This window comes from Aspergillus uvarum, assembly GCF_003184745.1.
Source record: "Aspergillus uvarum CBS 121591 unplaced genomic scaffold BO82scaffold_73, whole genome shotgun sequence".
NCBI classification, from domain to species: domain Eukaryota; kingdom Fungi; phylum Ascomycota; class Eurotiomycetes; order Eurotiales; family Aspergillaceae; genus Aspergillus; species Aspergillus uvarum.
The window spans coordinates 1-11314 of NW_020291370.1; the positions used below are offsets into that span (position 1 = coordinate 1).

Consider the following 11314-nt stretch of genomic DNA (forward strand, 5'->3'; position numbering starts at 1 on the left):
CCTCCTCCTCTTCGTTGGTCCACACCGGCTCCAGGATCTTCATGCGTAGACCTTTAAGACCCTTAGCATCAAGGGCATGGAGTATCTCCGGGAAAGTCTTAGGCCGCGTGATCTATCCAAGGTGATCGATCATAAAGTGCCCCCAATAGAACTTGCCTCCAGCTGTGATGATGAACTGCACCTCCCCTGATTCGGGAGTTCCCATAAGAACAAGTTCAGCATCTTTAAGGCCGCAGCATCGGGCCATATGGGCCTCTCTACTTTCAGGTGAGAGGTAGATGTCCAAGAAATGAGGGTCATTGGTCCAGCCTTCGGGCATAGGTTCAGGCTAGATTCCGTCAGACTTGGTAGGAAAGTCAACTTGTGAATGAGCGAAGAAGAAAATGAGGACAGAAGAAGCCATTAAGCTGCCAAAAGTACACTTTCCACGCATTATAGTATGGTTATATAGCTTAATAGACTGTGACTTACCTAGGTCTCCATTACACTGGGGCTATGGAAAAAGAGCTTCGATAGTCCAACTTGCGCTATGGTAAATCGTTGAGCTCTTTGAGACCGGCAGTGAAAGTGCTGGGAGGTATAGTACTATAGTACTATCAGTACTTACCATAAGGTATTGGATGACTTCCAGCAATTTATCCCCTATCGCATGTCGAGAGTGGGTCGTAGCTGTCACGAAACGAGTGGACCTTAAGTTGACTGGCCCGAACTAAGCTTCCGCTTCTCAGAGTCACACAACGCTAAAAACCAACATAGCCGATCTGCAACCTGATCCCGAATCGATGTCTGGGAGCGGCTAAGCCTGTCGGGGACTAGTCACTTTTCAAGATGTTGGCTGCCTTTCCAATCAGGCACGGATCCTGCCTCCCCGCAGTGCAACATCAAATCACTCAATCAATGAGTATAAAATTGTGTTATATATAACTAAAACTACCGTGCACGGACCGGATCAATGCACCCAGCAATCCGGCACTGGTGAAGAGTATGTATAATGCGAAAGAAAGAGAATAAGTCACAAGGGAATGGAATGGGTCAGAAATATCGAGATGGGGGCGCGCAGCGTTCATCCTCGAGTAGTCCTATAGTGGAAGCTGATCAGCAAGGCATCCATAATCATGGGATACGAAGGGAGCACGAACGGTTCCCTGTTAATCTCGACCGGCGGCAATGCGTCCACGCTATCGGCCTCCCTCCGCGCACTAGTCAGATCCTTGTTTGTGGTGGAGTCCTCATCCTCGTCCTCTTCGTCTTTCGCGCAGCCGCAATCATAGAAATCGCCGATATTGTTGCAGTCGAACTCGGGCTTCTCGAGCATGATGTTCACTTCGTTGTGAATGAAACAGCCCCATCCAGCAGCCGCATTGCGCGACGAGACCTGCGGGGGATACTTTTTCAAATGACCTTGGAAGTGCGAAGCGCATTCGCCACTAGGAAGAGGCCCTGGTCAGTATGCAGCAATAACGGAGGTGCAAAAGGACGACTATACCATGGATAGAGTCGCGCAAAGAGATAGATAAAAGAGCGCAAGGTTTCCTGCTGCTCCTCGGTCGGATCTTCGGGATACCGAGCCAGCATGGTATGGAAGTATTTCCAGGTCGCACGGCCTAATTCCGCCCTACAGATTCCGACGACAATCCCGTTAGAATCATGACAGATTTCAAAACAAAAATTGATTGGATTCTCACTTTGCCGTCGCATTCCCGAGCTTGGGCATCACCACCTCCCCTTTGATCAAATCATCTTTGGACACCACGGCCGGCGCGGATTTGTCGAGGTGGCCAGGAGCGCGAACGGCGGGACTCGGCGGACCTTGAGGTTGGACCAAGAAGAGAAAGATTAAAAAGATAGTGATACATGCGCCGGTAAGAAGCGGCCGGGTAATCTGGCGGTGTGCCATCATGGAGTGGCTGATCTATAGTCTATACCGTGAGGAAGACAGATCGCCCAACACTTTAAGGAGGCGTGCGTGGGATGATTGACGGTGGATTGACAATGGGCCCGGCCAGACTGACCGCCTCCCGCCTGGCAGAATCATTCACCCCCTCTTCCCCCCACTCCCCCTCACGGTAACCAAAGTACTCGGTACCTCGACCATCCGTCCTCAAACAGCCCAATCATTTACCATCACCCAGCTTTTTCTTGATATCTCCTCAGCGTCAGCACAATGGAAGCTCAGATAATTCAAGATCTACTAAGCCATGTTACAAAAATATATATATATATATATATACTCATGATACAAATCGTGGGATGTGTACTTTTCACTCCCGCATGTCTCTGCTTGCATCCTCGCCCATATCATTTCCTCATAGTTTCCTCAACCACAACTTGACTCTCCTAACCAGTCTAATGGAAATTTAGTCTGCGCCTATGCCCGAAGGCTGGACCAACGACCCAAACAAGCTCAAGCGCTACTTCACCCATAACAGCTTGGAAGCCTACCAGTCGCGATGCTTCGGCATCGCAAATGCTGAGATTGTCCTATTGGGTACCAAGGACATGGACTACATAATTACCTCGGGCGGGCGCTACTTCTGGGGAGATCTCATGCTTGAGGATCATCTGTCCGAGATCATCAGGCCTACGACATTCCCAAAAATTCTCGAAGCACTCGCCATCAAGGGTTTCAAGGGATTACGCATGAAGACACTTGATAGGGTCAGAATTAGCGAAGAAGCTCCTAGTCAGGTGCCACCGGAGCACGAAAAAAACCGGGTCCTGTTCGTCCCGGCGGAGGATCAGAAAAACTAATTCGCGATCAACCCACCTTGCCGCCTCACGGGTTTTGTTTTGGCGGCGCAGCGCTTCCTGCTACACATCCTTCTCTTTTTTTTCTCTTTTTTTTTTGTTTTTTCTTTTTTTTTTTTAAGAGAGAACGCGCTGGGGAACGAGGACGGCGCAAAAGCTGACACAAATTCCTCGGGTTTCAGAACCCCCCACCACGCGATTGCTCGATCTCCCTTCTTCGCTTTTTCCTCACTCTGGCATCTCACATAGTACAATCTCGTGTTTGTCCGTTGTCCCGGACAACAATCTCAGTGTAACCGACAGTCTGACTACCTACAATACGGAGTGGTCTGGTCTTCTTTCTGCCCGTGGTCTTGTTCAGGTCCGTTGCGGGTCCCCCGAAAGTCTAGCTTAATTCTGCCGGGCCCCATCCATCCACCGGACTTTTGATTTTCCTCTTCTTTTTTTCCTTCTCATATCGGCGCTGTCTCAAATCGCGCCTCACCTACTCGAACAAATCGCGGTCTAATCCAGCGGATTTTGACAAGATGGTTTCATTTTCTTGCGAGGTGAGTCGCGCATCATCGCCTACCCCCATCCTTTGGAAAGGGCCTTTTTGGCCACTGAACAACGGCGTGCGCTAATAAGCGACGATCTTTATAGGCTTGTGGTGATGTCCTTACCAAGAAGAAGCTCGACCCCCATCGCAACCAATGTCGCGGCGCGTCCTACACCTGCATCGACTGTATGGTGCATTTCCAGGGAACTAGCTACAGATCGCACACGGTACGTACATCTCTTCCCTTGGGATTGGCTTCCATTACCTCCTCGTGGACTGGATTGCCCGCTGTTACTCTTTGACGTTGCGTTTACACCTGCAAGGCATTCTGCCTTACTCTCTTGTCTCAAAAATGCCATACAATTGTCGAATTAGTGAACCAAAACTGACCTAGCGTATTAGTCCTGCATGTCTGAGGCGCAAAAATACCAAGGCGCGCTGTACAGAGAAAAGCCGGCCAAGAACCAACGCAAAGGGCAGAACAACGGCCGACAAAACCAGAACCAGAACCAACACCAGAACCACAATCAGAAGCAGACCCCCCACGGTCACCGGGCACCTTACGTGGAGGATGGAACCGATACCGATAATCTTCCCCCACCTGCGCCTAGCCCTCCTCCCGCAGGCGTGGAAAAGACCCCGCGCACCGAAGGGAAGACTGACAAGCCGGTAAATGTCTTCGACTACCTTGTCCCTGAGGGCACCCCCAATGCCTCGAAGGTCTCCGTGAACGAGGCTAAGGAACAAATGAAGATGGTCGCCAACGCGCCTTCGGTCTTCGAGTCGAGCAAGTCGCTGGCTCGCGTCGACACGGATGGCGGTGACGACAACAAGACAGACGACGTTGCGTATGAAGAGAATGGATTCTCGTACGGATCGGGCCCGATCAACCAGTCCCCCTACGACCGCAAGGCCCCCAACGTGTCCTTGGAGTTCATGACCCCTGCGCCCAGGAAGAAGAAGGACCGCGCTGCCAAGGCCGAGGGTGTTACGAGCGAGAAGAAGCGCAAGCGCCGCACCGAGGACCACGACACCGAGACAGACACGCCAATGCTGGATGCCCCCTCGAGCGTCGTCAACCACCCAGGCACCCCGATGTTGAACCACTCCGGGCTCACGGGAGGACTGAACCGTATGCTCCGCTCCCCGTCGCTGGACGACGAAGAAGGACACGAGAACTCTTCCCGTCGACGCTACCAGGAAACCTCGTCCCCGATCAAGCGGACCCGTCGCGACGACAAGGAGAATCAAGCCGACGCGGGCTTGGGTATCTCCATGAAGAACCGTGCTGAGCGGTTCGTCTCGTCGATGTTCGGAGGCTCCTCCGTCTCTGGTAGCAGCGCCAACGGCCAGCTGGAGACTCGTCGCGCGAAGAAGACCCACAAGATTCGCGAGAATGGCGAAGCCAAGGCCGCCGAGTCGGCGGATGCCCGCAAGTCCAAGCGCAAGAGCAGCGCCCAGACCGAAGGCGACCGGCCGCCGCGCCGTCAGAAGCAGATCGAGTACCCGGAATCGCACCACGACGAGGATGGTCGGCAGGTGACGCTGTACCCCAAGAGCACGGTGCCGGATGGCTTGCAACGGCAGATGGCGAGCCACTTCCTGTCGCTGGTGACCAAGGGTCCCGAGAGCTCGCGCGGATTCTCCGTGAACAAGGTGCTGAAGCGGTTCCACAAGGATTTCACCGATGAATTCGATGCCGACCGGGGCCGCGACCAGGGTCGCAGTCGCGCGGACCGCGAGCGGAGAGTCGATGACGAGAAGGAACTGTGGCGCACTTTGCGGCTCAAGATGAACGAGCGGGGAGAGATTGTGGTCTTTTTTTGAGTACCCTTGGGGTTTCGAGGACCCCACTTTCATATACCTATGATTACTCTTTTCTAGTGCATGGCGATCTTGGCATGGAGGTTTACTGAAATATCGACGGCTCATTGCATAGTTTTTGTCTATCATGCTTGGCATTTTTTATTGGCTTCTTGCCTATGTAGCGTTCTGGATCTCGAAAATGGCTGCCAGCATTCCCGTAGTGGCGTTGGTAGGCGACGATTGACTAGTGACTGGGTAGTCCACCATGAGTATGTCATTGGGAGCGTTCGCTGCTCTGACCAATGCGACAACTAGCTGTGTCCTGAAACGTAGGTATGTTGGCTCTACGAAGGCATGCGCGGGACAACATCACCAACCCCATATCATGGCCGTGCACCAAACATCCAGAAAGTTGAATCGACCAGACCCTTTCATCGATAGCCGTTCCCCAGCCCCCCAAAATCCATACCTAGATTACTCCGGCTTCGTCAACATAAGCACATACTCCCTCGAACTCAGCCCAAACCGCAACACGTCCTTATTCATAATCTCCACAAACCGGCCCGCGGGGATCCTGTCCCCGTTCACCGTCGTCCCATTCGCGCTCTCCAGATCGATCACGTAGGGCTTGACGCGCCCGATCCGATCCCCGTACTCGTTCTTCTTCTCGACGAACCGGAACTGGAGCGCCGCATGCTGCTTTGAGCAGCTCGGATGCTCCAGCGGGAAATCCACCACCAGGTGCTCCCGCCCCACCAGCCAGCAGCTCCGCACGTTCAGCTCCACCATCTCCAGTAGGTCCTGCCCCTTGAATACATACAGCCGCCAGCTGTCCTTGGCCGGCGGCTTGCGGGCCTCCGGCGGTTCGTGGTATTTGAGCACCACGGTGGTGGCGCCGTTGCCTCCGCCGCCGGGGACAGTTACGGTGTTGCTTTCGGCGGCGAGGCGGCCGGTCGTGCCGAAGTTAGGTTTTTCTTTTTCGATCTCGGCGGCTGGGGATTGGGCATCTGAGGGGTTCAGGTCGATGGTGTAGGCGGATTGTTGGGAGGGGAGGGGTTTGGAGGAGCGGATTGGGGCGGAGGCGGCGGCGGCGGCGGTGTTGGGACTGCGCGAGCGCGAGCGCGAGGGACTGTCGCGGTGTCGGCGGGAGGAAGAGGTGGGCTTGGTTCTGTCTTTGCTGGTGTCGCGATCGCGATGGCGGCGGTTGGAGGATCGGTAGGAGTTGTCGTCGTCGTAGTCCCGGTGTCGACGGCGGTGGCGGTCTCGATCTCGGTCCCGATCTCGGTCTCGCTCGTCCCGCGGGCTTGTTGCGCGCTTCCTTCGTTCCCTGCGATGGTGGCTGTCATCGTCTCGGCGGCTGCGCTCACGGTCGCTTGGACTGCGTGACGAGCGACGGTGTTCGCGGTGGCGGGAGCTGTCTCTGCGCGAGCTGCGGTGGCTGTCGTGGCGGCGGGATCGGTTGTCGCGCGACGAGTCGCGGACTCGCTCTCGCTCTCGCTCTCGGTCGCGGCGGTCGCGAGATGGGGCAGGCGAGCCGGATGGCGAGCGGTGGCGCCTCTGAGGGTGAGGGTCTGGTGAGCCTGGCATTGGTGTTGAAAAGGTTGTTGTGTTTAATGAAGGAGATGGAGGTGTTTACAGATTGAAGATGAGCGGAGCTTGTTGAATGCCGCTGCACGTGACGGCAGACAGTGGGTCTCCGCCGGACAGTGCTTCGTCACTCGGGGCCCGACGCTGCACTGCATCCGAACTTCCCCAGAGAGGGGATGTACAGAAGTACTATCATCACTACACCATTACCACCGTATACACCACACCCATATACACCCATATACACCCACCACTGCAGGAGAGAAGGAACATCCCGTCCTTTCTCTCCCACAAAGCCATGCGGCCATGCTCAGGAAACCCAATCTCCTCAACCACGGCGGCCTACAGTTCCTGAACTTAAGCTATTGCTCGCACTTCCCCGCTCGGCGGCACCGCTCGCAGCGTTACGCCACCAGCAGCACCAACTCCAACCTCAACTCTCACGACCTAACATGGCCAACTACACCAACCTTCACCCCGTACGACCTCTTCCATCTCGACCAAAAAGCCCCCTACACGAAAACACGATACTATGAGCTCGTGAAAATCTATCACCCGGACCGCTCCTTACCGAGCAGCGGCGGCGGCGGCGGCGGCGGCGGCAGCAGCAGCAGCAGCAGCAACCACCACCACCACCACCACCACCACCACCAACACCCCCTCCTCCAGAACCTCACCCCCGAGGTCCGCCTCCAACGGTACCACCTCCTGGTCGCCGCACACGAACTCCTCTCCGACCCCGCCCGACGAGCAGCGTACGACCAGTTCGGCACGGGATGGAACGTCCACCGCCCGGACCGCCATCACACTGCCGCTGGTGAGCACCCCGAAAACGAGGTACCGCCGTGGGCCCGCCCGGGCTCCAAGGACTACGGGCCCATCTTCGCCAACGCCACCTGGGAGGACTGGGAGCGCTGGCACAACCGCCACCAGGGGCGGCAGCAGCACATGGTGGACAACCGGACGTTCATCTCGTTTGTGGTGCTGCTCACGCTGCTGGGCGGGGCGCTGCAGGCCTCGTGGATCAGTCAGCTGAGTAGCGGGTATGAGGAGCGGTTGTGGGAGGTCACGGAGCAGTCAGAGCGGTTCCTGAATGGGCGCCGGGAGAAGTCCGTCGTCGCGGAGCGGGGGAAAGGGTTGGAGGAGAAGGTGCAGCGGTTCTTGTTGGATCGGGATCCCACTGGGGTGGGGTTGAAGGAGGAGGAAGGGGAGGTTTATCGGGGCGTTTTGGGGAAGAATGGTGGCCGCGGGAAGGGAGGAGGTGGTGCGAAGGTTGATGTTGGTCCTGCTGTTCCTTCTGGTGGTGCTGCTGCTGCTGCTATGAAGGATGGTGTAGAGGTCCAGGATCAATCGTCTACTTCTCCATCGGGGGATTCGGAGACGTCTCCCTGAGTCAGACTCATTGTTCGTGTATTTGGAGAAGTCTTTGGGGCCATTTGTAGACGTATACTGTGCATGTGCATGTGCATTTCCGATGACCCGACGGAAGGAAAGCTCGCCATCGCAGGCACTTAAAAGCAGTGAACTGTTCTCCCAAGAGAAGACACAAGACAATATCTCCTGTTGTTGAAGAGTCTATTTTCAATACTTCAAACCAAACATTCACATGCATGCATAGGACAGGGACAAACTGGAGAGGAAGGGAAGACCAGCCCAGAGCCCTAATTTGTGCTCACCCGCGATCACCCACCACAGCTTCTAACCGCGGATGCCTATTGTCAGACTCGGAGCTGCCTGGACACGATTCTACAGTTCTGGGCTCTCTTTTCGCATCCTTTGTACAAATACTTACACTGTCCTCTACACAACGTTATCTTGGCACAAGAACATATCGGTTCATTAGATTCTTTTCTTTTCGATCACTACAAGAATCGACCCCGCAAAGCTTGCTCGTGGCTAGTATACGAGGTAATACCACAAAGATGGAATCGCCCCTCCCTGAACAACTGTTCCTCGATATCCCCGTCGCAGACGTCCTCAACAAAACGGCGAGAACACGACTCGTCGAGCCATGGGCATCTCGCTACTGCACCGCGATCTCCGAAAAGCGCTATGGGGATGCGATCTATGCGCGGTACCATATCGATGGACGCGCCAAAGATGGGATATACACCGATCTGCGCGATAAGGGTGATGGGCCCTTTGAGATCCACGAGACTAGCGTTTACGATATGATATTGGAAGACGCCCGCGAACTGGCGCAAACTTGTCCGGACCTTTATAGTGACGCACTTCTGTTCTATCGTGAATCAATTCCGAATGATAGTCGACGGGATATCATTGAAGGGCTCTTCAAGATCGGTTCGGCTGGACCAGCTACTGAGCTGCCCGGGAATCGAAAGTGCTGCGGGTAAACCAGGAATCTCTCCCAACTGGCATTCGTAGTTGTTCAGTGCACTTGCTGATCTTGGCTTGCTTGATATGCCAATTAGTATATGAATCATCCACACACTCTTGCCTTCTGGGAGATTTGAATCGCGTTGCCTCAATGGAATGGTCCTACTGCATACATGTCAAAGTAATTTCGATATGAAGTTACATTAGTACATAAGTAATAGTATAGCATTGAACTCGAAACAAAATCGAAGGAAGTAACTACTTAACGAACTACTCATCATTGCTTCGTCATCACCTTCCATCCTCCAATCCAGCCGACCTCAGCATGAATCGTGGACTTACCGAAGAACAGCCGCTTCGGCCGGGGCTAAGCCCCTTCCGGCCAGCACCGAGTTCCACACCGTAGCCTGGGCCTGCCTGATTGGGACGTGGGCAACGATGATTAAGGGTGCGGAGACCATCTTCCGACCGTCGTGGAACAGTAGTGTATCCCAGTCACTGGTGCCCGATCCTGATTACCTATTCAATGCCAGCAGGATTTTCATTCCTCCTCTTCTCCTCAACTTCTCCCCTCTTACCCACGCGGTACCCGGATTCTGTCCTTCAATCTCACATCCTCCATGTTGAGGTCTTGCCTTGCGAATCATGGCTGGCTGCACGCTGCAGATTTTCGCCACATATCTTCCGCAGAGAGTGAGATCTCCCGGATGATGCAAGTGCTACGATGAGTGAGTCACCAGTACCAGGTGTTGAAACGTTGGATGAATTATTAACCCAAGATATACAGATTCCATCTGGCTCACTCACTCTCGAGAGAGCAGCAAGCAACAGAGCACTTAAATACAACAAATATGCAAACCCCACTTATCGCTGAAATGAACACGACAGGACCCTCGACACCATCTCTGAACCCAGAGCGCAAGAACCAACACCGAGCCTCCCAAATGTGAACTCGCAATCGAGTCTAAATGTCGGTCTTGAACGAAGTGAGACGCGCCTTGATGGCCTCCTCGGGCTCATCGGTGTCCAATTCCCGGAGCACACCGCTTCCGACATCATAGATCAGGCCGTGGACGCGCAGGCCCCGCTCCTGGATGGCATCCAGCACGACACTCTTTTGCTTGAGCGTCTTGACACCTTCCTGGACATTCAACTCGACGAGCTTCAGGTTGGCCTCGTCGGTGGGAAGCGAGTTCAGCAGGCTAAGGTGCTGCTCGCGGAGCTGGCGCAGGGGCATGAGCCACGGGTCCAAGATGCCCAGCTGCTTGTTGCCAAGAGCAGCAGCGACACCACCGCAGCTGGTGTGGCCACACACGACCACGTGCTTGACGCGCAAGTGCTTCACGGCGTACTCGATCACGGCCGACGAGCTGAGGTCGCTCGCGTGCAGCACGTTGGCGATGTTACGGTGGACGAAGACATCGCCAGGTTTGAGGCCAAGCAGGGTGGTCTCAGGGCACCGCGAGTCGGAGCACCCGATCCACAGGATCTCGGGCTGCTGGCCTACGGCGAGCGTGGGGAAGAGTTGAGGGTCCTCCTTAGCGATCTTGGCTGCCCAGTCCTTGTTCTGGTGCAGAGCCGACATGAAGCGATCTGAAGGGGAGGATGGCATGTTAGCACAGGCTTGTCGCCGTGTCGTTGAGAAGCAGCGGGCCGGTTGGGTCGTCGCCGCCGGGCGGGGGTGTGTAACGCGGAGAAAGGAGGAACGAAACATGCTGGCTCCCAGACGCTGTGGCATGTCTAATGTGGAAGGCAATGGTAGCGATCGAGGAGCGAGCCGGGTGGTGTTTGTGAAGGTGGAAGAGAGACAGTGCATTGAAGAGGACATTGTTGGGATGGGTGGGGAATGAGGCCTGAGTCACACTCGATGCCCCGACGGTAACCAGGAACGACCAAGTGAGAACAAGGAAAAAATGATTTCGCCAATGTTCAACCCTCGAAAACAGGATGTTTCAACAAATTTGGGGATGAAGACTGCAGCGTGGATACAGAATGAAGCAACGAGTGCAGAGTTCAGCAGGGGAGGGGAGAAGGAGGTTGGAGGTGAAAAGGCAAAATTGGCGGGCGGTCGCCGATTTCGCAGGGCACGTTGAGGATGAACCTCGTTCTTGGCATCTCTGTGCTACGGGGGGTTTGCACTCACCTGAGGTGGAAGCCATGGTTGCTGATGATTCACGGGGTAATCGTTGAGAAGTTGAGAAGACCGACAAGGACTGGGATCGCAAAACGAGGGAGTATATGAGGATCTTGAGGGAAAAAGCTGACGAGGGCGTGGTCGCAATTTCCTTGAGGCGCGGC

At 54.9% G+C, this 11314-nt stretch overlaps 7 protein-coding genes across 7 annotated transcripts; 4 read left to right on the forward strand and 3 right to left on the reverse strand.

Moving 5' to 3' along the window:
- Nucleotides 1-1063: 1063 nt before the first annotated feature.
- Nucleotides 1064-1939, reverse strand: BO82DRAFT_436113 (flavin-linked sulfhydryl oxidase ERV2; the record flags this gene model as incomplete). Its single annotated transcript, XM_025641091.1, has 3 exons — nucleotides 1686-1939; nucleotides 1487-1615; nucleotides 1064-1427 (listed from the first exon to the last, which is right to left on the reverse strand). The coding sequence occupies exons 1-3, from the start codon at nucleotides 1898-1900 to the stop codon at nucleotides 1064-1066; spliced, it is 708 nt and encodes a 235-aa protein (XP_025487228.1). The 5' UTR covers nucleotides 1901-1939.
- A 360-nt stretch (nucleotides 1940-2299) lies between these two features.
- On the forward strand, nucleotides 2300-2751 carry BO82DRAFT_436114 (uncharacterized protein; the record flags this gene model as incomplete). The annotated part of the gene is made up of 1 exon (XM_025641092.1): nucleotides 2300-2751. Exon 1 carries the CDS (start codon nucleotides 2371-2373, stop codon nucleotides 2749-2751), a length of 381 nt encoding a protein of 126 aa, XP_025487229.1. The 5' UTR covers nucleotides 2300-2370.
- A 103-nt stretch (nucleotides 2752-2854) lies between these two features.
- BO82DRAFT_358566 (LYAR-type C2HC zinc finger protein) lies at nucleotides 2855-5275 on the forward strand. Its single transcript, XM_025636328.1, has 3 exons — nucleotides 2855-3296; nucleotides 3391-3513; nucleotides 3689-5275. Exons 1-3 carry the CDS (start codon nucleotides 3276-3278, stop codon nucleotides 5111-5113), a joined length of 1569 nt encoding a protein of 522 aa, XP_025487230.1. The 5' UTR covers nucleotides 2855-3275; the 3' UTR covers nucleotides 5114-5275.
- A 132-nt stretch (nucleotides 5276-5407) lies between these two features.
- BO82DRAFT_189832 (putative FHA domain protein SNIP1) lies at nucleotides 5408-6706 on the reverse strand. The gene is made up of 2 exons (XM_025630511.1): nucleotides 6295-6706; nucleotides 5408-6190 (listed from the first exon to the last, which is right to left on the reverse strand). The coding sequence occupies exons 1-2, from the start codon at nucleotides 6436-6438 to the stop codon at nucleotides 5567-5569; spliced, it is 768 nt and encodes a 255-aa protein (XP_025487231.1). The 5' UTR covers nucleotides 6439-6706; the 3' UTR covers nucleotides 5408-5566.
- Nucleotides 6707-6764: 58 nt separating this feature from the next.
- On the forward strand, nucleotides 6765-8071 carry BO82DRAFT_386854 (uncharacterized protein; the record flags this gene model as incomplete). The annotated part of the gene is made up of 2 exons (XM_025638266.1): nucleotides 6765-7919; nucleotides 8016-8071. The coding sequence occupies exons 1-2, from the start codon at nucleotides 6986-6988 to the stop codon at nucleotides 8069-8071; spliced, it is 990 nt and encodes a 329-aa protein (XP_025487232.1). The 5' UTR covers nucleotides 6765-6985.
- A 462-nt stretch (nucleotides 8072-8533) lies between these two features.
- BO82DRAFT_358568 (uncharacterized protein) lies at nucleotides 8534-9223 on the forward strand. The gene has a single exon (XM_025636329.1). It carries the CDS (start codon nucleotides 8602-8604, stop codon nucleotides 9031-9033), a length of 432 nt encoding a protein of 143 aa, XP_025487233.1. The 5' UTR covers nucleotides 8534-8601; the 3' UTR covers nucleotides 9034-9223.
- Nucleotides 9224-9980: 757 nt separating this feature from the next.
- Nucleotides 9981-10628, reverse strand: BO82DRAFT_368796 (carbonic anhydrase; the record flags this gene model as incomplete). The annotated part of the gene is made up of 1 exon (XM_025637138.1): nucleotides 9981-10628. One exon carries the CDS (start codon nucleotides 10626-10628, stop codon nucleotides 9981-9983), a length of 648 nt encoding a protein of 215 aa, XP_025487234.1.
- Between the last annotated feature and the right edge of the window lie 686 nt (nucleotides 10629-11314).

Coding starts and splice junctions, on each gene's coding strand:
- BO82DRAFT_358566 (XM_025636328.1), top strand. CDS start 3,276: ATGGTTTCATTTTCTTGCGAG. Junction 3,297..3,390: donor TGGTTTCATTTTCTTGCGAG/GTGAGTCGCGCA, acceptor CGATCTTTATAG/GCTTGTGGTGATGTCCTTAC. Junction 3,514..3,688: donor CTAGCTACAGATCGCACACG/GTACGTACATCT, acceptor CTAGCGTATTAG/TCCTGCATGTCTGAGGCGCA.
- BO82DRAFT_189832 (XM_025630511.1), bottom strand. CDS start 6,438: ATGACAGCCACCATCGCAGGGAACGAAGGAAGCGCGCAACAAGCCCGC. Junction 6,191..6,294: donor CTCCTACCGATCCTCCAACC/GCCGCCATCGCG, acceptor CGCAGTCCCAAC/ACCGCCGCCGCCGCCGCCTC.
- BO82DRAFT_358568 (XM_025636329.1), top strand. CDS start 8,602: ATGGAATCGCCCCTCCCTGAACAACTGTTCCTCGATATCCCCGTCGCA.